At 40.2% G+C, this 25343-nt stretch overlaps 1 protein-coding gene across 2 annotated transcripts in view; it reads left to right on the top strand.

Moving 5' to 3' along the window:
* SGCD (sarcoglycan delta) overlaps window positions 1–23896 on the top strand; it is a 763996-nt gene extending 740100 nt beyond the window's left edge. For both annotated transcript variants that reach the window (XM_045284824.1, XM_004696751.2), the window contains exons 7-8: window positions 18661–18784; window positions 20584–23896. In XM_045284824.1, the coding sequence (XP_045140759.1) occupies window positions 18661–18784; window positions 20584–20757 (298 nt within the window). In that variant the 3' untranslated portion in view covers window positions 20758–23896. The remainder of the gene's footprint in view (window positions 1–18660; window positions 18785–20583) is intronic.
* The last annotated feature ends 1447 nt before the right edge of the window (window positions 23897–25343 follow it).

Genomic DNA, 25343 nt, shown 5'->3' with positions numbered 1-25343 from the left:
GGGAATGAATGTACAAATGTGCTTTACACAATTGATGTATGTATGGATTGTGATAAGAGTTGTATGAGCCCCTAATAAAATGATTTTTTAAAAAGATACAACAGGAATAAAGAATCATATATATTTATATTATAGTATAGTATACAGTATATATTCATTGCAAGAGATAGTATTTGGTCAAGGAACAGTGGTACTGAAAGATGTCCAAGCTGCACTGAAAACATTAGCAAAAATCCTGGGTCCAGGAATTGAAAGAATACTAATGAAGCACTGTAAGTCCTCACTATTCTTCATGAAGACATTTTTAAGAGAGCTACCTGGCCAAATGACTGGAAGAATTCTATATCTGTGGTCATTCCAAAGACAGGTGACCCAACAGAAAGCAGCCAGAAACTCAAGCCAGCTTCAAAAGAGCTGGGAGAAGTGATATCATTGGGGAGATCATGTATTTCTTGGTGGAAATCAGAAGATGTCAGAGGATGTTTGTGTTTTATTGACAATTCAAAAGCACTTGACTCTATGGATCATAACAAAGTCTGGATAGACTTGCAAAGATTCAGAATTCAAGAACACTGCTCTGCTCAGGTGGAGCCTTCATAGGCCCCTAGACTTGTTTGGCCCACAGCCCCTCTGGCACGTAAGAACTCCTGTACTGCATATTCATAATCCAAGATAAAGTATAGGTTTCTGCTGTCACAACCCCGTGGATCTTCCCAACACCCCCAAGGGGCCAGCATTATCCATTTAGGGAAACACTGCATAAGGAACAGAACAAAGGAATACTTCATGGTTTGCCTATCTACTCAAGTATCTGGTAGTTTCAGGAAAGATTTATGTTAGGGGTGTGTCCTTTCACCATACTTATTCAATCTGTATATGCTTATACAATCTAAGAATTTGGACCACATGATAAAGAACATAGCAATCTTCAAAATGCAGATGACACAACCTTGACTGCTGAAAGTGGAGAACTTGAAGCAAATAGTGATGCGTATCAAAAAGACTACAGTGCACATTACAAGTCAACGTAAAGGAAACAGAAATCCTCACAAAGGAAGCAATAGACAACATCATGCTTACCAGAAAAGATCAACGTCACGGATTTCATTTTTCTTGGATACACAATTAATTCTCATGGAAGCAGTAGGCAAGAAATCAAAAGACATATTGCATTGGGCAAATCTACTGCACAAGATCTCTCTGAAGTGTTAAAGGTCGCTTTGAGGACTAAGATGTACTTGACACATACCATTGTATTTTGAATTGCCACGTATGCGTGTGAAAATTGAAAGGGGGAACAGATCACAACGATGGACATATAACACCTCTCCCCAAGAGGGAGGAACAACAGAAACATGAGTGAAGGGAGTCAGTGGACAGTGTATGATATGAAAAAAAAAATTATAATGTATCAAGTGGTCACAAGGGTGGGAAGGTAGAGGAGGAAGGGAAAAAAAGAGGAGTTGATACCAAGGGCTTAAGTAGAAAGAAAATGTTTTGAAAATGATGGTGGCAACAGATGTACAAATGTGCTTGATATAATTGTTTATGGAGTTTTATAAGAGCTGTAACAGCCCTGATAAAATGATTTATTAAAAATAAGTTGAAAATGAATAAGGAAGATCACAGAAGAATTGATTCATTTGCATAGAGTGCTGGTGAAGAACACTGAAAGTACTGTGGAGCATCAAGAAGAACAGACAAACCTGTCTTACACACAACTCAAAAGCGAGATGGCAGGACTTCATCTCACCTTGATTTGGCATGTTATCACTAGAGATCAATCCCTGGAAAAGGACATCATGCTTAGCAACAAGATGGATCAACACAGTGCCTGCATCAAGGGCTCAAACATTAACAATTGTGAGGTTGGCACTGTTGTACATGAGGTCACTATGGGTTGCTCCACACTCAATGGTAGTTAACACAACCATCTTCACAACTACATCATGGCATTACAGTAATTGATGTCTACAGCCAACTCATAAAGATCCCATGCAAAACAGAATGAAAAACTGCCTGGTATTGTGCCGGCCCCATGATTAGCTGTGAATAGGACAATAGGATTGTGCTCAGTAGGATTGTCATTTAGAAGTAGCTCTCCAGCACTTTTTCCCAGTCTTGATCGGGAAGCTCTGATGAAGTTTGTCTGACAGACAGATGGTGACTGCACCTGAAGTGCCTTGGTTGAGAAGGACATTTCCCCCAGAATATTCCAGGTCCTATACGAAACTCTATGTAAATATATATTAAGTGATAACCTTATAACGAGGCTATTTAAATTCACATTACCTGTATTTGATAGCTCAGTAGATTGAAGCTTAAGGAAGATAAGCACTTATTCAAAATTTGTATGATGCTTCACCTGATACTCAAATTGGGCTGTACAAAGCCATGGGACAAACTTGGCTTATCTTCTGTTGAGTGTTATTCTCAAAAACTTTAGAGAGAAATCATACAATTTTGTTGTTGTTAGGTGCTATCAAGTTAATTCAGACCCATAGTGACCTGATGCACAACAGAATGAAACAGTGCCCAGTCGGGTGCCATCCTCACAAAATATTCTTATGCTTGAGCCCATTATTGTAGCCACTCTGTCAATTCATCTCCTTGAAGGCTTTTCTCTTATTCTCTGCCCTACTTTACCAAGAATGATGTCCTTTTCCAAGGACCAATCGCTCCTGACATGTCCAAAGCATGTGTTTACATCCTTGCCTCTACAGAGCACTTTGAACATAGCACTTTCAATATTCTTCTTCAGCCTTTCGTATTCAATGTCCAACTTTGACATGTGTTTGAGGCAATTGAAAATACCATGACTTGAATCAGATGCATCTTAGTCCTCAAAGTAATAGCCTTGCTTTTGCGTAATCTTTTTATCTCTTGACTGCTGCTTCCATGAACATTGATTGTGGATCTAAGCAAGACAAAATCCTAGACAGCTTCAATCTTTTCTCCATTTATCATGATGTTACCCATTGGTTCAGTTGTGAGGATTTTGGTCTTCTTTACATTGAGTTGTAGTCTATACTGAAAGCTTCAATTATTGATCTTCAATTTTGTGATGACTTGAACAACTACTTCTTCTTCATCTTCTTCTTTTTTCATTAAACCAAGATACTACCTTAGAAAGTTATAGCTTTAATGCTGAAAAGATTTTAAAGAAATATTGGCCTTTTAGGAGGTCTGTGCTCCAGGCTCCTACAGAAACATACCACTTTCTGAATATGAGTGATAATAAAAAGGCAATGTTATAGAAAGTTGCTTAAAACCAGACAATCCTAGTCCTGCTTCAATGAGTCAGTTCAGTGAGTCACTGGGTATTCTTGGGCCAATTCCTGTTCTTTCTGAGGCTCATTTGCCCGGTAGGGATATTCCTATAAACTCTGTAGGACTCCTCTGAGACTTTGTAGACTAGATGAATACCCTAAAATATAATAGGTGCTCTGTAAACACCAATGCTTGCATTAAATATTTATAAATCACTAAAATAACCATGCTTTCTGTGATTGTCTTCCTATAATTATTGATTTAGATTCATAATGCCCCTAGAGGGCAGAGTTGAACTTCCCCTAGGGTTTCAAGGTTGAAGCTTTTAGGAAGCAGGTGTCTATAGCTCTCTCCCTCCGCAGCAGTTGGTGGTTTTGAACTGCTCACGTTTGGGTTAACAGCCAAGGGCTGCCAGAGTTCCTCTTTGGGATTGTTTAGCCACTGGCATTTTATATAATCTACCAGCTGACCTTGAGACCAGACCAATGGCATGTCAATTCCAAATATTATTTTAGCCTTTCTATGTTCAAATTCTCAATACAAGAGGATCCAGAAAGGGTTATGCAAAACTGCAAAGAATATAAGACTCAATATTAACCAGATTATTTTTTTCATGACTAGACCAAAAAGAGTAATTTTCAATGAATATAAAGTAGAAAACTGTTTACTTTCATTATAAATAGATACCTTCACATTAACCAAGTTTTGTTCAATATAAATAAGGTATTAAATATTTATTATAATTTTCTTTTCCCTCAAGGCCCTAAAATTTAGTTCTATTACTCCAACATTTGTTAATTCTTGATGAATAGAGGCAATTTTGAGACACCATTTTAAAGTAGGGGGTCTAGAGATAGAGCTGTGGTGGGAATATTCAGTAGACTAATAGCTACTGATTGTGAGGAGCCCTGGTGGTGGAGTGGTTATGAGTTGGGCTGCATGATCCATATCACCTCAGCAGTTCAAAGCCATCAGCAATTCTGAAAGAGAAAGACTAGACTTCCTGCTTCCATAAGCAGTTACAGTCTTTGAAACCCACAGTGGAGTGGCTACGAGTCAGCATTTACTTGATGGCCATCAGTTTGGTTTTGGTGTGATCTTAGATAATAAATGACGTCCTCCTAGACTTGTTTTACTTAACACAATGCCATCAAGTGACCTGATGTTACAGAGTAGAACTACCCCATAGGGTTAAAAAGACTATCATCTTTACAGGAATAGATTGCTACCTCTTTTTCTCATGAAGCAGCCAATGAATTCAAATCATTGCCCTTTTGTTTATCAGCCAAATTCTTAACCACTGTATCACCAAAGCTCCTAGAACAATGCCTAGCTCATTAGTATATAATAATCTTAGTTATAAGTATTTATTTGCAGTTTTTTTTAAAAAATAAGCTTGAAGAGGGTACAGTTGTTCCCATTAGAGGCCTTAATATCCATTTTTCAGAGTCATGTAGCTCACCTGTTTTGGTCCCCACAGTCAGTCTTCCTAGTAGAACAGCAGACCAAAGGGATGTCTGTGAGTGGAGGCAGTGAGAACAAGGAGAGAGCATCAGGGTCACTTGAGTAGGCAAGCTCTTCCCTTATAAACATATGGCAGGCAGCATGCTCCTTTGCTGTAAATCCTCCCAAATGTATGTGTTGATAACCAATATAAGCTGTATTTTAGGCCTAGAGAGGTGCCCTTTCAATTCCTTGACCAACCCTCTCCTAATACAAAGGACACCTGGGTGTCTCCTCTATTTACATGGTAAAGAGAAGCTGACATGTGACAAGCACCTGGGCTCTACTGCTCTTTGTGCTCTATCGCAATTCCCCAGGATTTCAAGTTGGCTTCTGGTCCACATCAAATCTGGAAGGTTCGTTTGAACAAGAAAACCAAATAACATTTGTGGATTTCTTAATTTTTTTCTGAATTAAACTAATCAACAGCTAGCTCTCTCTTCCACACAAAGTAAGGTTAACGACGCAGGTCATGAATGTTCTGAGAGCAATAGATTTTATTGGGAAGACTTGAAAGTTATTGCACTCATTGAAGCTTGGGATGTACATCATTTCTTTTATATTTACATCAATTATTTAGTTTCTAGCACACTTTAGAAAGAATCACAGTGTGGAAAATGTAATGGCCCAGGGAGGGCCAGAGAGAGAGTTACTCTGGAAACTGCAATAATGATGTTCGTAGTTTCATATGCCATCACCTTGGAAACCTCAGATTCTGAGTAACATGATTTGCTCCAAAATCCAAGCTTCTAATCACAATTCAGTTGCTCATGTTAGATTGCTAAGGCACAATATTTGTGATCAGGTTTTACCTCTGGCAAAGATAATTGACAAATTTTATAGAAAACCTGTCAAGCTTTTCCACTCTCAAAGCACAAGTTTTAGAAAACCTTGTAACAGTCAATCACATAGCATGGAAGAAGAATGGACTTTAGCTTCTTGAATTTGAACATTTGACACCGAAATTACTCTGCATTCAAGCTCTTTGCACTAAACTCTGCCAAGTGGACACTTGTGGATAATAAAATTTTAAGAAATTCAGTAGTTGTTAATAAGTTGTCTCTGAATCGTGGTAACCATATGTACAGCAAAAGGAAAACATTTATTGGCCCTATGTAATCCCCATGATCATTGTATGTTTGTGTTCTTTGTTGTGGCTATTGTGTCAAATGCTGAGTGACCTAAAAACAATCCCAAGCCAATTAATTTCTCTGAAGTGTGTTTGGTTTCCTTATCTCTAAAATAGAGATGTTAGATAATGGTGGGGTGATCAGTTTAGTAGAGGGAATGGATTGGACTGCATTTTTATCAAGATGAGAATAATAAAAGTTATATGCTGTACCTTTGATGATGACTCCACTTATACGTCCACATTCCTTATGATCCTATGAAGGAGACACTGTTGTCCTCTACTGAGCATGAGAATCAGAAAGCCTCCATCAGCAGATGGAGGTAATCTTGACTGTAGATCAAGCTTTAAACCACTATTCTAGAGTCACCAGGACTGGAGCTCAGGACTACGGTGCCAAAACATAACAAGATCAATTGGCGTAAGAAACATGCTACCTATTTTTACATCCCACCTTGATGACTTGCAACAGGGGCTGTAAAAATGGATGAAGAGCCATGTAAGGTGTAACTACTGGTCTGTCCAGAGGAAAGAATAATGGTGTATATCAAAGACCGATAGAAACAATTAGTCTAATGGACTGCATGAACATCAACCTTCATGACACTAAAACCAGAACTAGATGGTGTCCAACTACCACCACCAACTGCTCTGAAAAGAGACCACATTAAAAGGTCTGGTCAAGGTGGTGGAACCTCTGAGACAATAGTCCATAGACCCTCTTCAGCTCTGGCAATGAACTCACCTTATGGTTCAGGTTTCAGCGAAGCACTAGGCAGCTTTCTTAGGGGAACAGTAACACTAGGGAGACATGCGCCGCTTACAATAACCAACCATTTGAGAAGAAAAAGGCAGCATTTACCCAAGAACACATTCAGCAGGGGGAGGGAAGGAGAAGGAAAACACCAGGAGGAGGTGGGCTAGGTGAAGGGACATTGGGGGAACTGCAATGGATGACGTGAACGTCAAGCTGAGCTATTCTTCTGCCTTACCTCCCAATAATTTTAGTTACAGTTGTTAAAGGTCAATAATTTCAGTAATTAAAAAGGTAACTATGGATATAATATAAAAACCTCGCCACCCCATGTCATTGCATCATACTGTGGTGGCTCATGCACTGCCATGATGTTCAAAGCCTGTCCACAGTATTTGGAATGCCAGCAGCGACTTCTGTGCCCAGTTTCAGTGGACTGTTCAGAGCCAATGAAATTCTATAGCTCATACAGAATAGGGTCCAATATAGTGCTGGATGACGAGCCTCCTTTGGGAAGGAACTCAGGTGCACAAGTAAGCATGAGCATGGTACCGAGTGGGTAATGTGTCATTCTGTTCTCATGGGAGAACAGGATTCAGGATTCAGAGCTAATGTGATGACAACGGGAAAATGTAAAAACTAAATGCAGGATCAATTACAACAGATAAAATATGAAAGTAGAAGCACAGACAGAGGTACCTTTATTTTTGTCTAAACTCAGTATGAGAATACTAACGTGTACAATTCTAATATGATTAGACTGTGATCATAACCTGAAATTGTCCTTAACCATACCAAGAAAATTGGGGAGACAAGAATGTTTTATGGTTCTGAGTCATTCAGAACTGAAAAGAAGTATCACATTCAATGTTCAGTAGCAGATTCAAGAGGTTACATTCATTCAACAAATCTTTATTATCAGGCAGCGTCCTTGGTGCTGGACATAAATCTAGGCAAGCCACTGCTCTTCTAGCAGTGCTTGTTCTAGAAGAGAGAGATTAAAACAAGGAAGCACCAATAATTATGAATTGTGTTCAGTGACACAAATGAAATGTCACCGAGTGATAGAAGGAGTGGTCAGGGAAGGCCTCTCTAAAGAGGCGACCCTGAGTCATGTCTTGAAGGATGAGAAGAAAATAAACATAGGAAGAGTAGAAGTGGAGGCTGGGCGGGCCTGGGTATTGGAAAGCCCTGACGTGAGAAGGACAAGGCTTTGTTTTACCCACCCCCACCCCCACCCCACTGAAAAGACCAATATGGCTAGAGTAGCCTAACATCTGCTACAGGCAAGGATAACCAGGAGGGTCCTGGATAAAGGAAACCTCAAGGTGACCAGGGCATGGTCTTTATAAAGTTGGAGCATTTCCCGTGGAAGCTCTAAAATGACAAGAAGGTTATCGGAAGACAGATGACCACTAGTTATGTGGAACTATTTTTCAGGAATCAGAGCCATGGGATAGTATGGCACATACTGGATAAGGAGCTGAGAAACTGGTTTGATCTATAGCTCCTCTAAGATATAGCCAGAGCCATGACATATAGCCTGCTTCAACCTTCTCTGCCTCATCTCCCAGATGAGAGAACATATGTGAAACATTCCCAACGTGCATAGCATATAATATGTATCCACTAAATGATGGGTGACTCTGAATCTGCCACTGGAACTTGACACTGAACTTTGATTTGAAACTCTTGGGCTTTTGAAAGCCGTATGAATCACACTCTATGAAAGTCTAACTCAAAATGCAGAATGAGTCATAGGAGTAGCAAGAAAATGAGGTCACAGGGAAGACTAACTAATTGGACCACAGTGTTTAATAGGATGGTAATCAATACTGTGCTTTTAAAGTTGTCTAGCATCAAAATCTCACCCTTTATGACTTTAATGGCACATTACATTGATATAAATCAGGTTCTTCAAAAAGGCTGTTGATTCATTTGTGTTTATCAACAGCAGAATTAAAATATGGGAGCAATTGTTAAAGCGCTTTTTTGTTTAAAAAAGCTAATTAAAAATAGAGCTCTTAAAATTCAGAGAAATCTAGTGAGTTTCAAATAGATGAAGAATTGCAGAGAGAAAACCAACTTTTAGAATGGCCCTAAATCCTGCCACTGCCCTCCATCCGGGTGCTTTTTGAACAAAGGACCCTACAAACATGCTAGGGGTTTGTATGCAACATCATTAACTCAGTAACACAGAAATGCCGGGGCTCCACTTATCCAACAGACCCAAGTGGCAAGGACTGCCAATCTTCGTTTTACCAAGAATATTCACTGAACCACAGTAGTTGTCCCCAGGTTCCTTTTCCACCAGATGAGACATTATCATCATGCTGTTCCCATCAGTAGAATGGTAGGGCGCCATGTTAAGATTCATAGGTGTGCTAAATTAGTCAGTCTAAATCAGGGGCTTCAAATATTTTCATATAGAGAAATTTTAAAATCCAGAGGCCCAGACATTTTTATTTAATTAATGTGCAATGTGACCTCAGCGTAAGTACTTTAAAAGGCTTCCCAGGTGATGTGAACCACCTGGGAATTTCCCAGTCTCACGCCTAGCCAATCTGAAGGGAACTCATGCAGCTACTTTGAATGACCAGAACATATCAACTGTACAACCCCTCCCACCAACTCCCTTGTACATTCCTTCCCTTTTAAGCACAATTCCTCGTGATTGTTTTTTCCCCCCTCCGAATAAGAACACAAAACCATCCTAGGTGTCGGTGTTGGCATGAATCTCGGCTGGTTTCCAATGAAAGTGTGGCGCAAACCCTCTTCTATTTCAGTGACCACATATATTATGGGTTCTTATGATGTTCCGAAGGTCGCTCCAAAGTAACAAAAGCCACCAACTGCCATCGGAGAGGATGGCAGGAAAATATGATCTAAAAGCTTGTCTAGCTTTGGAAGTGATTAATGTAGATTCTTATGATGAAGGAAATGAAAACGAGAAATCTGGGTAAGTAATCACTGCTTCAACAAAAACAATTTCAACAAAAATTGAGCCTGAAACAGAGAGAACAAACTGATAATGCCAAGAGCAAATAAATTATTCCTGGAGTTTTAACAACAGACCTTGCAATAGCATTTAAAGTTTGAGGGGTTTTTGATTCATGAGACTTCTGGTGGAACAGAGAAGGAAAGGCGGGCGCGCTGTCGCCACCCCTGTAGCACATATCCTGGAAATGGAATTTGAGCAAAGAGAGAGATTTCCAATAAATGCAGAAGTGTTGTGGGAAATGATGCTTCCGTGGAGAAAATCTCTCCAGGGTGTCATAAACATAGGGACACAACTAATCTATTTGTCATATTTCCAGGGTCAAATTCTGGACTTCCTTAAGCAAGAGTCATGAAAAAAAATCAGAGGGTGGAATACAGATCCTGGGCACTTAGGAGCTCTGCCTCACCTCTAGCCATAGAATTAGAACATTTCAGAGAAAATGCTCATGCTGGTGGGATGCAAACTGCACCCTACATTGGTGAAAGAGAACTCATTCCTGGAAGGTACCTTCTTAATTCTACCTATGCACAATACTCAGCTGATGTGCTGAGTATGTTCTCAAAAAAAAAAGGAAAATTAACGGATTCCGGGAACCCAAGAGGCAAGCGAATTTTGGGAATGATGGGGGCAACGAATGTATAGATGTGCTTTACACAATTGATCTATGTATTGTGATGAATTGTATGAACCCCAATAAATTGATTAAAAAAAAAAGTAAGTGAGAATTTCTATGTACATATCAACTTCCACTCTCACCTGTGAGTGTGGTATTATGGTGGCTTGCAGATTGCTTTGATGCTGGAAGGTATGTCACCAAGAACTCAAATACCTACTAGCTTATCCATGATGGACTGGTGTCAGCAGAGCCTTTACAGTAAGATGGACTAGTAAGAAAGGCATGACAAGGTCCTGCCAATCATTAGCCAATGAAAACCTTATGCTACGGGCATGTGCTTTGGAAGAATCAATTATCAAAGAAAATCATTGTGCTTGGTGAACTCTAAGGCCAGCAAGGATAGAGGAGACCCTCAATTGGACTGGTACATAGATTTGAACATACAGCCAAGGACTGGACACTGTTGCATTCTGTTTACCTATGATCACCCTGAGTCTTGCCACAGCAGCTGCCTACCTAGGCACTCTGGAAATATTTGTTGACTAAATAAGTGAGCCAGTCCCTCTTGGACCTTCAAGACCAATCCAGACGCTGCCATTCTGAGGCATGGACCTGTCTCTGTGAACCCTTAGTCCTGGTACAATAATTGTCTAGTAAGTCCCTCAACAAGCCCTGCACTGGGAAAGAAGGGTTGGTTTTAATGAATGTTTGTAAGAGTCTAGCTTACTTTCACAAATGCAAACCTCAAATTGGGTTTCTCTAGAGGATAGAATCTCACTACTTTTCTGAGAGAAACAGCCTTCAAATGAAAATATCCAATCTATTTTTCAAATCTTTAGAGAAGAACCCCAGAATACTCTGCATAGATTTTTCAGCTCCAGATTTAAAGACATCTCTAAAACCTGGGCAGCTTTGTATATAAAATTTAAATATATATCGCAAGACACGAGGTGCTTGAATTTCAAGTTACCCGAGCTGGACTTAAAAGTAGAACCTATAGACGATCATTAGAAAAGCTCCGCTTTCTTCTTACCAATTTATAAGTGCGTATTTTATTTCAGCCAGTTTCTATATTGAAAGTTGAAGTTGGTTCCATGAAGGGCAGGGTTCTCAAACCATAGCAACTTTTTTAAAAACAAGATAGCACGGCGTGGTGGGCTTGTAAAAATGGGCTATGCCTTAAGATGATAACCATAAGGCCACTAATTCCAAACTGCCAACCGCTCCATCAGAGAAATATGAGGTTTTCTACTCCAGGAAAGGTCTTCGGTCTCAGAAACCCACAGAAACGGTTCTACTCTGTCCTGCAGGCTCGCTCTACGTAGAGTCCACTGAATGGCAGGGAGAACTTAGCTAAATGGGAACTGCATTTCCGAGAAATCCATTCCCTGACTTAGCTGGGTCCCATGTGCACAACCCCTCCCACCAACTCCCTTGTAAATTCCTTCCCTTTTCAGCATAATTCCTCGTGATTGTTTTTTCCTCCTCTGAATAAGAACGCAAAACCATCCTAGGTGTTGGCATGAAGGTGGAAATGAAAGACTATCTTTTACACTAACATGTTGGTGCAATGGGCAGCAGCTTCTCTAGCAGACCTTACACACAACTGAGAGGCCTGCAGGTAAAGAGACACCTCACGGTCCCCACGTCATGTCTCATTCTCAGTCCCTGACCACTAACCTGGTTTATTTAAGATATTGACATTAGACAGATAATCTGTTTAATCAGCTCCTATAATTGGATAAAATCAAATTCCTGTAGAAAACCGATCTCTTTCTCAAATAGGCTCTTGTTCCCTGATTGCACATAGACCAATACATTTATAGTTTCCTGCAATTTGACAGTTTTTAGACCAAATCCATCTCTCCGAAAGCATACTCATGATTCTATGGGTATAGAACAGATTTTTTCTCTAAAATATATACATAATTTCACTATACGATTTCAAATTCTAACTTCTTAGGAAAAGTCCGAAACCATTTAGTGTATTGAGGAGCTGAAAATTACCAGTATCTAGGGTGAAAAACTAAAGTAAATGGAAATCTAGAAATGTAATTGGAGCATTGAAGTCAGAAGGTAAATTTGAGCTTCCCTTTCTCTGACCTAAAGGATTTCACAGATGAAACATGAAAACCAAGTACCATGTCCCACTATATAAGGGTGAACTAAAGTTCCACCTGTATTGTATGACCCACCCTGGCCTTCCCAGTCAAAATACTTACAAGGGAAAGTCCCTGTCTTGAATGGCATCATTGAATGGGAGGGAAAGAAATAGCTTCAAAACTTAAAATTTGCATTTAGTCTGGTTTTCTGCTAAGATTCATACTGCCTGGCTGACCTTAAAATACACAGCGAGCCAGGGCACAGGTGGCACCAGCACTTCATGGAGACAAACACAAACCCTTCTAAAGAAAACCACAGTAAATGCAGGTGTCAAATAATTCCTGCTGATCAAGATCCAGAACTTGGCACTCACAGGCCAGAAAATCAACATACTCAGAAATAAGTCACCACGTGCAGGAGAGAAAGCAGGAAGAAAGGTCACCACTTTAGACCCACGGACATTGCAGATATAAGAATTATCCGAGAGAGAGAGAGAGAGAGAGAGAGGGTGAGTAGAAAACAAGTAAATCTATGATAAGTAACAAAATGAGGGATAGAAAACAATCTCACAAAGCAAAGCTTCAATGGATGTGGTTAGGCATGGGTAAAGAGGAAAATTGATGATTATGAAGTTATATCTGACCGCTTACCCAGAAAGCACTCATAGATACACTCCTAGTGAAAATGTCCACGCAAGTTGCAAAAGGAGAGACTGGGGCATAAACAAATGTCAACGACATATTGGCTGAGTATCATTCCCTACATACTAAAGGAAACAAAACCACAAATTCAGAAGTCCAAATTCAAGCCAAATAAATAAAAGAAAGCTGTATCAGGACACATAAGAATAGCATTGTAGAGCATAAAAGATAGATGGCAATATGAGCAAAAAGAACTAAGGACCATTTATAGATTGAATTTAGATTGACAGGTGACTTCTTAACCGCAACACTGGAATGAGACTAGAACACAGAGGAATAATGTCTTCAATGGGCGAGATTTTTGTAAAGTGCCAACAAAGTACAGTTTCAGGTGTATCTGCTGACTTTTATCAGTGTCTGATGAGGTACCAAGTACTGACCCCCCAAATCAGAGGTGTATTTTTGGAATTTCTCTGGGACTTCATCGCTTTCCTCCACTTGCTGCTCGGTTAGACTCCCATCGTGATTCACCCTGCTGAGGGGGAGCCCCTCAGTAGATGTATCCGGTAGGGCCGTGGTTCAGTGAGGGGTCATTATGTCCTGTGTTGGGGCTGGCCCGACGGTCCTCTGTGTGATTGGCTGCTTGGATCAGGAATGTCATCATCAAAGTTTTGTGGGCTAGGATGAGATCCACACTCGCTCACTTCCTCTCCCTCTTCATTTGCTTCTGTGTGGTCAGAACAGACTGGCCACTCTCCCCAGCCTATATTTTCAGTGCTGTCCTCTGTAATACATTGTTCTAGGGAGGGGATCAACATAGTTCGGATTGGGGCTGGCCCCCCAGTCCTCTCTGTTAATGCACTGCTCCATACCCATATATTGTCCTCAAGGCTTGACACACAAGAATGAGTTCTGGTTTCTCTCTCCCTTTCTTGTGGAGACATAAACAATACTCTCTCCATGGGTGGATTAGTGCCCTGTTCCCCGACCACCATCATTCCCCCAATGCTTGTTTTTTGTTGGATGCAATATGCATTCCTGGTTTGGGTCTGACCCCTGCCAGGGTATGTGGACCTTCACCCAGAAATTATGCATTAAGTAACTTGTCCTCTATGCCCATGTGCTTTTTGTGCTTACCTCAGTGGACTCATGTTGTACTTATCCTTTTGCATTTGGCTAATTTCACTTAGCATAATTTCCTCTAACTCTTCCCATGAGACGATATGCTTCATGCATACATCATTGCTTTTTCAGGGATGCATAGTATTCCATAGGGCAAATCTACCAGGATTTTCTAATCCATTCATCAATTATTGGACATTTAGGTTGTTTCCAGATGTCTGGTTATGGTCTGTTTCTTACTTCTTCTGAGTATATGCCCAGAAGGGGGATTGCTGGGTCATATGGTAGCTCAATTTCCATCTGTTTTAGGTATTCCCAAATCGATTTCCATAATGGCTTTACATACCTACAGGACCACCAGCAGTGGATAAGTGTTACTGTCTCACCACAAACCCTCCAACTTTTGTGCTTTCACATTTTCTGAATTGGACTGTCTTTGAGGGTGTTAAATGGTATTGCATAGTTGTTTTAATTTGTATATCCCTTATGGATAATGATCAGGAACATTTTCTCATATATTTATTGGCCATTCAGGTTTCCACCCTTGTGACAGTTCTGTCCAGGTCTTTTACCCACCCCCTCAATGGTCTATTTGTTTTTTTTCTTATTGTAGATTTCAGTAATAAGGCCTTTGTCTGATGTGGCATTACTAAAGATGTTTTCCCAATCTGTGGGCTCTCTTGATGAAGTCTTTCAATGTACACAAGTATTTTATCTTTAGTATACCCCACTTGTCAATTTGTGCTTCCTCTGTGTCTACATCCTTCCCAATTTCTGGTAGATTATGTATACTCTGCCCTAAGGTTCTTAGGTTTGTCCCAATTCCCTCATTGATGTCCTTAATAGTTTAGAGTTTTACCTTGAGGTCTGTGATCCAGCTTAAATTTGTGCATGGAGTGAGGTTATGGTCTTGTTTTATTTATCTGCTGGTAGATATCCATTTTTCCAGCACCACTTGTTGAAGAGGGCATCCATTTCCCATTGGATATATTTTGGGCCCTTATCAAAGATCAGTTGTCTGGTAGCTGCTGATTTTATTTCTGGGCTTTTTGTTCTTTTCTAGTGTTCTGAGTATCTGTCATTATACCAGTACCGCACCATTTTGACTACCGTGGTTATATAATAGTTGTTAAAGTCAGATAAATCAAACCCTCCAACTATGTCCTTCTTCTTGAGGAGTTCTCTGCTAATTGTGGGCGTCTTCCCTTTCCATATAAAGTTGGTGGTCAATTTTTCCAATTCTTTGAAGAAAGATGTTGATACAGCATTAAAGATATATAGTGCCTTGGGGAGTGCTGACATGAGCATGGGATATTCTTCCATTTGTGGAGGTCTCTTTTGGTTTCTTGTAATAGTGTTCTGTAGTTTTCCTTGTACAAATCTTTTTGGTTTTTTGGTTAGGTATATCCCTAAATATTTGTGCTTGGCTATTGTGAAGGACACCACCTTTTTAATTTCCTCTTCCATGATCTTATGCAATATATATAGCAATCCAATAGACTTCTGTTTGTTGATCTTGTACCCTGCCACTCTACCAAATTCCTCTATCAATTCCAGCACTCCTATTGTGGAGCTTTGGGGGTTTTCAATATATAGAATCACGTCATCTGCAAATAACAATAGTTTTACCTCTTCTTTCCCCAGATAACTACCTTTAAAGTCTTTCATTTGCCATATGTTGTCAGCTAGGACCTCAATATGATGTTGAATAAAAGAAACTGAAGAAAACGAGAACGATGTCCGATGATATGAAGAGGATCAACACTAGAATGATTGGAATAGGGACAAAAGGCATCCTTGTATAGTCCCCTTTTTGATATTATGGAAAAGAAATAAATAGAAAACGTTGAACTGTCTTGATATGTCAAAAGTGAGGTGGAATCAAGAGCATAAAATTGGTGAATTAAGTTAGATTATGGTTTGGGGGATACCGAATAGTCCTCACTTCCTGTTGTCCTGATAATAAGACAGCCCCCTCCAGCTCTAGGGTTATTGACATGATAGTAAGAAAAGTTACATGCTAAATGAAGTAAACCATCCATAGATTATCCCAGACTTGGTGATACACTTACACAGAAAAGGAGGTTTGTGCCCTACAAAAAGGCATGAGGTTAGAAAAGGAAGAATGGGTTCACTAGAAATCTATGCCAATCCATTTTCAAATTGCTGGTGCCACTTTGAAGTAAGCATTGGGCTTCTAACCCCAGGTCAGTGTTTCAAACTCACTAGCCAGTCCACAGGAGAATTATGAGGCTGTCTACTCCTGTAAAGATTAAAGTCTCAAAAACTCCATATAGGCCGATGGTGTGTTGAAATCAACTCAGTTGCAGAGGCTCATAAACCCACTGGGAATCGGTAGGTAGTGCAACCAGGTGGCACACTGAGCTGCTACACCAGACACCGGAAGGTCTACTCCATGGAGACTCTATACTTTTGGAAGCAGCAGCCCTCGGAGCTGCTGTTCCAGTGCACAGTTCTCGGGCACATGTGGCATCGCCGTGGGCTGGACGTGACTCAACAGCATCTGGTTATAGACCTGTGGTTTGTCTCCATGGCACTGGTTGGGTCATCGAAAGAAAAAGAAATCAATGGAGAACACTGGTGCCTACCAGCAAACCTCAGGGGCCCAGAGGTGAAAAGTGGTGAAGTGTCCTCTCTTGGCATCGGAGTTAACGTCTGTGACTTTATCAGTCTTGGTAGCCCACTGGATCTCTTGCTCTTCCTGCCCCTGATGGAAAACCCAGGGGCTGTAGCCCTACTTTGGGAATATAGTTCAGGGAACAAAAGAGTCAGCAGTTAGAGAAGATACTTTTATTATTTTTTTAACATATCTGAGGTATCTAAAAGTTGGAAATATAGGAGTAAAACTAAGGAAATTAGTCTGACTTAATGAGATGTGAGCATTATGGCTCAGGTCTTATGCTTACTGCACTGAGGAACTTTGGTTGTTACAGAGAAGAGGATCTGTTTACGTCTATACTTAATAATATGTCAAATCCTGCATTACACTGAGAATGGCTGTGCTTTAGTTGAAAGGTTTCTTATTAAGTGACATGGACAAACACCTTTTAAGGGGAAGTGCCCCTCAAGCTGCAGAAATAATACAGGATGAGTGTGGCTGATTCCTCTTCTCTTCACTTGTTGATTTATATGCGATTTATTTCACGGAGGGAGGGGACATGGTTATGTGAATTTTTACAAATGCTTTTAGAGTTATGGAAATGGCATTCATTTCTATCATTCAAAACAGCTCCTTTGCTGCCCTTTATAATCAAACTACACCCACAATCTCTAACCCCTGGCAACCTCTTATCTGTTTTGAATCGTTGTTTTAGAGAAAGAATTGATATGCCATTGGGATTCATTCATGTAATAACAACAGTAATACTCCTAATGGTAAACTGAAGATAGGTTACATGTTTCTAAGATGCCAAGCAGAATTTGAAGCACCTTTTTGATGAGGAAGGTATTGGAAAAGAAAGACAGTTTGGGAAAGCTGTAGAGGGGAGAAGAAGAAAAAAAATTTGCCTGAGAATGGCAGTCCCTGGCTTGGGCCCAGGTATGTTGGACTCCAAGCTTTATTTTCTTGATATCTATCTTTTTTTACTTCCAGAGATGATACACAAAGTAGAACACAGTGGGGAGAATTTTAGGTAGCTCCTTTTAGAGTTTAGAATGCCTTACTCTAAAAGTACATATAAGCATTAGCTTAATAATAACAACAACGCAGCACTTGGGTATAGGATCAGACCCATCTGTCATCTTGTGGTGACTTGCATGTTATTATGATGCTGGCAGCTGTGCCACTAGTATTTCACATACTAGCCGGTGACTGTGGTGAACAGGTGTAAGCAGGGCCTCCATAGCCAAACTAGGAAGAAAGTGCTGGTAAAAAGTCCCCTAGATTAAAGGGCAAGATACAATCATTGCAACAAGGGACTCAAATATACCAACCATCATGCTAATGCTATACATAAAGTCACCATAAGTTCAAGCCCACTTGCCAGCAACTAACCACAACGAAAATAAAATGAAGCCCCGGTTCCTCCTTTCTGATCACAAGGATCTACATTTAACCTCCACCCTGGGGGATGGACAACAGAAAAGTGGATGAAGGGAGACGTTGGACCATGTAAGATATGACAAAATAGTAATAATTTATAAATTATCAAGAGTTCATGAAAGGGAAACCAGGAGGTGGGGAGGGATGAGGACCTGATACCAAGGGCTCAAGTAGAAAGCAAATGTTTTGAGAATGATAATGGCAACAAATGTACTTGACACAATGGATATATATGCATTGTGATAACAGTTGTACGAGCCCCCAATAAAATGATGCCCACTCCCTGAGCAAACATCCTCACAACCTGGGTAATAATAGGCAATGAGATAAAAGGTCCAAAACTAGAAAAAATCTGTTTCAATCCTGAATTACTTTCTCAGAGCTCCAAGCACCAACTTGCCCTTAGATTTACCAAAGAGTTGAACAGACTCCCTAAATTTCATCCATGTATATTTCAGGTTGGAGTCCCCCACCAGGTCTCTGGTGATGGAGGCCCCCAAAGGAGTAGAAATAAATGCAGAAGCCGGCAACCTGGAAGCCACGTGCAGAACAGACCTGAGGCTGGAGTCCAAAGATGGAGAGGTAAGGGGGAGAAGAACGGAAGCTCAGGGAAATTTCACTGCCAGGCCAGCAGCCCTCAGCCTAGTGTGTCAGCGAGCTTGACCCTGTCCTGTAGCAACAACCACAAAAAGAACCAACCTGAAGATTCCATTTCCAGAATGAAGTATTGAGCATCATATTATAAGCTAAGTCCACCAAATAGTTATGATTCATTGTTCATAACCTGCTGAGATAACAACATGTATTTCAAGGATAGAATTATGTAGCTGTACAAAAGGAATGTTATTTCCAATTTTTCTTTGTCTTCATAAAATAAGATATCGTGCAACCCATTAAAATACCCATTACCATTAAGTTGATTCCCACTATCGCCACCCTCTAGGAGACAGTAGACTTATTCCTTAGGGTTTCCTGGGCTGTAATCTTTACAGAACCACACGACCACATTTTTTTATTGGGTTCAAAACACTGGCCTTTCAGGAAGCAGCCAAGCCCTTAGCCATTGTACCACCAGGCTCCTTAAGGTAGTTAATCAGCACAGCTAAGCTGTAGACCACACACATGCGGCTAAATATGACCCAATTACTTGGTTAATTTCCAAACTTGGGTACTGTTCTATTGTTCATTGAGAATGGACTGCCGTATCCATGAACTACTCCAAACCACCTTTTAACTAGGAAGAGAGGCAAGAACATTAGAGACTCATTCTCTCACTTCAACACAATCACAGTTAGATGAACAAAACAACGGTTTTGTGTTTTTGCTAACTAGTAAGTTAAGTCTTCAAGGAAAATGGAATGACCCTATTCACAAATAAAAAGAGAAGAAAAAGACAGTTTTTGACTTGTTTTTTTAAAAGCAAAGCTCAACTCCACCGTTCATAACTACTTTAAGTACTTTCCTCTGTACAGCATACTGCCTTTTGATTGACTTGGCATTTACTATAATTGTTTAAAGCATTAATCATATAGAGCATTCAATGATCAGAACCCTTCAAAAAATTCTAAACTCTACACAGTTTAAAATAGTTACCACCTCACAGAGTGACTGCCTCACAGTTCACAGTTATCAGACTTTGGACCTCAGACAGAGTTCTCTTTCATTATAAATCCAATAGCACCTTCCACTATTGTTCAGTTTTTTGGCCTATATTTCTCAAAGTAATCCTCTGAGGTTCACCAGATAAGTTATTTTAAAAAGGAGGGGGGGAGGGGAAAGCTCACTGTTTACTTAACACTGGGAAATGCCAAATTCCCAAGTGTCTTCTTGAAGCTTCCACATGCACACAGACATATTTGGGATCTGAGAGGCCCATAGTAAAGAGAACAGGTAACCCGTTAGCTTCACATTTGTTTAACTCCAGGACTCTGGTCACATCTTTCCTCGGACACTTTGGCAAAATAGCAATCTAGGCCAACACAGATTGCTGTTACAATAAATGCTTTCATGAAGATAGACACTTTTTCCCATTTGTACAAATCTCCCACTACCCAGAACACTCCTGAGGCTCCTGGCTGTTAACTGAAAGTTTGGAGTTTTTAGTACCCACAGAAGTGCCTTCAAACAAAGGCCTGGAGATCAACTCCTGAGGAGTAGCCATTGCAAACCCTAGGGACACCGGTGCAAATCCCATGACACACCTAGAGCCATCCTGAGTCTTCATCAACTCAATGGCAAATGGCTACTGGTTAGAACACTCAACAGGTTGTAAGTGGCCATGAAGGTTAAATTGAACAAGTGATTACTCATTTACTATTTCTGAATGTCAAAATAAATGACAGCCTCTAATTGACTCTCTCCTTCCTATTCACTCACTTTAGATTAAGTTAGATGCTGCGAAAATCAAACTACCTAGACTGCCTCATGGATCCTACACGCCGACGGGAACGAGGCAGAAGGTCTTCGAGATCTGCGTGTGTGCCAATGGAAGATTATTCCTGTCCCTGGCAGGGACTGGTTCCACTTGTCAGATAAACACAAGTGTCTGCCTTTGAAAGACTATCCATAGTGGACATTGTAGGCAGTATAAAGGCCTTTTTTGGCTTTAGACACTGGCTGCCAGCTATTTTTACTAGAACACAGAAAGCCTATCAAAGACCTTTTGTGTGTGTGTGTGTACATGCGTGTGTGTGTGTGTGTGTCTGCAGGTGTGGGTGAGTATAAATATATATAAATATATATAGATACATATATATATCCTCTGTATAAAATGAGGTTTCAGTACAAAAGGAACCATGGGTGACCCTGTGATCTCCACTGTCATTTCCCACCCCATCTTCACCACCTACAATGAGGAAATTGAAATGTCCTAGAACACTAGGTGGAAGCCCAAGTTTTCCAGACCACTCAAATCACAAAAGGTGTCAAACACTTATAGCAGTATTTTCCTACCGTATACATTTTCTTTACCACATAGAAAGGCAGTGATGGCGGGAATCTCCAAGTCACAATTGGGACCCTTGTGTTAAAAACAGAACCAAGTGTCCATTTTTCAGTTTTACATAAGCCTGGCCAACTTGCCCACCACTCTTCACGGAGGCAAGAGGCAGTGCCACACAGTTCGCCATAGGGGCTCCGAAGGGCTGTCCTACGTTTGTAGTGAAATGTAATGGGGCCTTTGCAGTTCAGTACAGGAGGGGGAGGTATTGTAGCTGATTTTTAAATGCTCCTCCAGTTCCTGCTTGCTTCCTCTGTTCTTCCTCTATCAGACTGAGGGTTGCAAATCAGCACACAGTAGGGAAGCAGCTGCCCCTCAGCTGGCTAGAAGCGATTCAAAGGCCTGTCAGGCAAAGAACAAGAAAAAAAGGCTCCAAAGTCCTCCCTTCTGATTTTACCCAGTAGCATCTAACCCCCAAAAGATCAAGGGGGTCAAAATCCTTAAGAGCAGAAACACCACCCCCATGAGAAGCCATTTTGAGCCAGAAGCCCAATGAAGAGGTACCTAGGAAACCTCGTTATTTTAAATGTCTTGGGAGCAGTAGGCATTTAAAGACATGCCTTTTATTTTTAAAGGCATGGGCAAACTCTCTGGTTCTGATCTTTTTTTTCTCCCAGTGTGAGGATTGTTATCAATCCACTATTACATTTTCTCCAAGAATAGTTACCCAAGAACCACAGATGTTAATTGTTCACTGGAAGCTAATGTCAACAGCCCAGTATCTTTATCAGAATCACTGTGTCCCCTATAGATAGAAGCAGCCCTCTAATTCCCGCCATTAGCTACCTCTCATCACTTCACCTTCATCATCACGCTCCAGGGTCACCCTGGCCACTCTTGTGCTGGGACAGGGGATTACACCATCTCTGTTCAAAGAGGGGGAAATGTGCCTATGCCTTAAGTCAATGCACTCAGCAAGGAGAAGCACATCCTATTTACCTTGTTGTTACCTGTAGTTTCTTTTGAGTGATTGGAGGGAAAGGATTTAGGAATGACTGAGTGTCTTAAAGGCTGCTAGCAAACCAAGTGGCTGTCAGACGTGGATTCTAAGGAACTGAGCATGGAAATTAAGTGGCATACACAGTCCTGAATACCATTTGAAGTTGGATGCATATTTATGGACAAGATGGATTTTTTTTTTCCTTCAACAAGGTTCTAAGTTTTCCTAATTCACAAGCAGGAGAAAGCTTATCACAAGAGATGAAACTAAGAGGATGTTTTTGAGATGATGTTCAAGCAGGAGACATTTGCATCTGTGGGAGATAGAAGCTGTCGCTACTCACTCACTTAGTTGGAGGGGTCAGGGATTGAAGCGGATCTGTGGCCCTGCCGGCTTACACACTCCAAGTGCCCTCCAGCCGCCCTTGCTCCAGCCCCTGTGGAAGAGGTCAGTGGTTCAATGGCGAGATCGTAGATTGCCTAGTCTGCAGCACCAGGGTCTAAAACGGAAAACCGCAGAATGACATCAGGTTACTATGGATCATTCCGATTAAGATCCCGGAGGATCGTGCTCCAGAACCTGCATGTGTCATCTCCAGGGTCTTGACAAGCCAGAACAGGGTCTTTTTGACTGTTAGGAGCACCTACTCCATGTCTTTCAGATACACAGTGGTAGCTCTGAGGTTTTTCGTGGCTAAATACCTTAAGACAAGCTAGTTTGGGTTTTTTAGGAAGACAGAAACCCTTTGTATTTTGCTATCTGAAGTACATAATCTGTGGAGGACTTTTCCCTTTGATTTTGTTCTAACCATTACATGGAAGTCTGAGAACAATACCTTAGGAGTTGTATCCAACTTTTTTTTAAAAAGAGGAATTGATATGATCCTACTTGCAAAATTTAATCCTGAAGATAGATCAGATACTGGAATGAGAATAACAATAGAAAACAATAATATAAATCACCTACCTTTTGGGGACAGATGTGATATAAAACTGATTTTTATTTGTGTTAAGAGACCTTGATGTGTAAGGGAATAAGCAGGAAATTAAATTTTGTATTTCACTTTAGAATGTAGAAACCTGTAACAATGCATTCTAAGTTCTCCAATGTACTTTTTGTTTCTCTCTCCCAAGTCCTTCCAACTAGAGTATTTGTCTATGGTCATGAGAGAAAGCTTTATCTGAATTCTGGAAAAAGATAGCTTTTACATTAAAATTTGCTAACCATTAATAAAAACTGAGATTCTTTCTAATCTTTATACACAATATCTTCTAGACAACCATACTTTGCAGTCTATTAAGCAGCAGGTGGCAAAGCAGAGTTCAAATTAATCTTCAATGTTCCAGAATTTCTAGTATGCTAACATTCTTCAGAGGACTTTTATAAATTAAAAATCTATCTTCAAATATGTTTATCAATTAGTTCTACTTGGTATCTTCTCAATATGTCATAAAACTGAAGTCTTAGGAAACTGATAAAATACAATAGAGGTGTTCTAGGGGGAAATTTGATGGACAGCTTCACTATTGTTATCTTACCCAAGAGATAGATCCTGTAGACTTGAAGTGGCTCTTAACTTTCTTTAGATCATTTTTTCCCATTGGCTAATTTTCAATACACATCTTAAAAGTTTGACAAGCATAGACCAAAGACCACTTGAGGTATGACTCTAGAGTAGAGGTTAGAAAACTATGGACATTGAACTAAATTCAGTCCATTACCTGTATTTGTCAATAAAGTTTTATTAGAACACAGATACACATTTGTTTATGTAATGTCTGTGGCTGCTTTTGTTCAACAATAACAAGGCTGAGTAGTTTTGAGAGAGACTGCATACCCTGGAAAGAATAAAATGCAACAGTTTGTGGACAAAAATGAAATGAAAAGGTAGCAGATTTTTTCCCCCCACAAACTTTTTGAAGCCTCCTCATACTTACTCTTTGGTCATTTATACAAAAAAGTTTGCTGACCTCTGACCTAGAGCATATACTTGTGGTTTGTTTTGGATAGAGCCATGGAGAAAACAGATTGCATGGCGTTCATTTTCATGCATAATATAAATACTTGGTTCTGAAAAGGAAGATTGTAAATCCCACTGTATACTCTATGTAGAAATTAGCCACTTGTCTGAGAAATTTAGGTTCAAAGGATTTTTAGGAACAAATTAAAGGATGAAATTAAAGCAAGATTTATTAGGGGTGGGGGTGCAGAACCTGTTATCTTTTGATTGTATTCCTCCACCCCGCCCCACCCAAACACCAAGACCTCAGTAGATAAGTAAGTGGTTCTTCAGCTTAGCATCACTGGTTTAATTAGAAGTAAAGTAGGGGTCCTATGATTTAAATTTATACTTTCATTCCTAAAGGGTTTCTTTGTGCAATCTATCCTCAGAAGTTTCCATCCCACCTTCCCATATTTCAGAAAGATAAGCATTTCAGTACCCTCCATAGAGTATGTTATTTCACATATTTCTTCAGCATCCATCACCTTAGTTATCTATACCTCAGAGCATTTACTGTAATGAAAACACAAACCAACCAATAAACAAATATTGGAAAAAAGCATCATAAATACATGGGAGGGAGGAACACAGTAAAATCCTTTTGAGAAGCTATGAGGAATTAGTTTAAAGTCAACTGGATTCTGTTTTCTAGAGTCTGAGTCTCTGTTCTTTGGAGTAGAGAAAGGGAAAACTGACATTTTTTGCATTGCACTTTCTTTGCCACCATGTGGAAAGGTAGGGTCTAATCACAGAGATTTGTCCATTCAATCTATATCCCCATTTTTAATCCAGAGCTCCATATTCATATTTAATAATGTTAAAATATAATCCCTAATGAATGACAAGATTTCACGTAGGGGAGGAAAGGTTGTCTTTTTTGTTTCTCATGAAAATCACCACCATATTCCAGGCCCTGATCAATGTCACTTAAGAGAATTTTCAGCATTTTTTTCTAGACACAACAGAAAGAAGATTAAGCTGACAACGGTGCCCTGTGCCAGGGCAGCAGCTTTGTTAGAAATGTGTTGCCTTTGTTTGGGCCAAACAGATAAACAGATCTATAGAAGCATCAAAACCTTACTGCTGAGGGATCTCTAAAAGGTGAAATCTCATTTAAGTCAGTTGTAAAATAAATTCATCTTCCACTCTTTTCTCTAGCACCAGGGGATCTTAGGCACAAAAAGAATAACAGAGCGGTTCC

Source organism: Echinops telfairi, unplaced genomic scaffold (genome assembly GCF_000313985.2).
Source record: "Echinops telfairi isolate 266 unplaced genomic scaffold, ASM31398v2 ScPeMD7_7469;HRSCAF=8507_0, whole genome shotgun sequence".
NCBI classification, from domain to species: domain Eukaryota; kingdom Metazoa; phylum Chordata; class Mammalia; order Afrosoricida; family Tenrecidae; genus Echinops; species Echinops telfairi.
The sequence above is the reverse complement of the archived record's forward strand: the minus strand, read 5'-3'. Positions and strand labels throughout refer to the sequence as shown.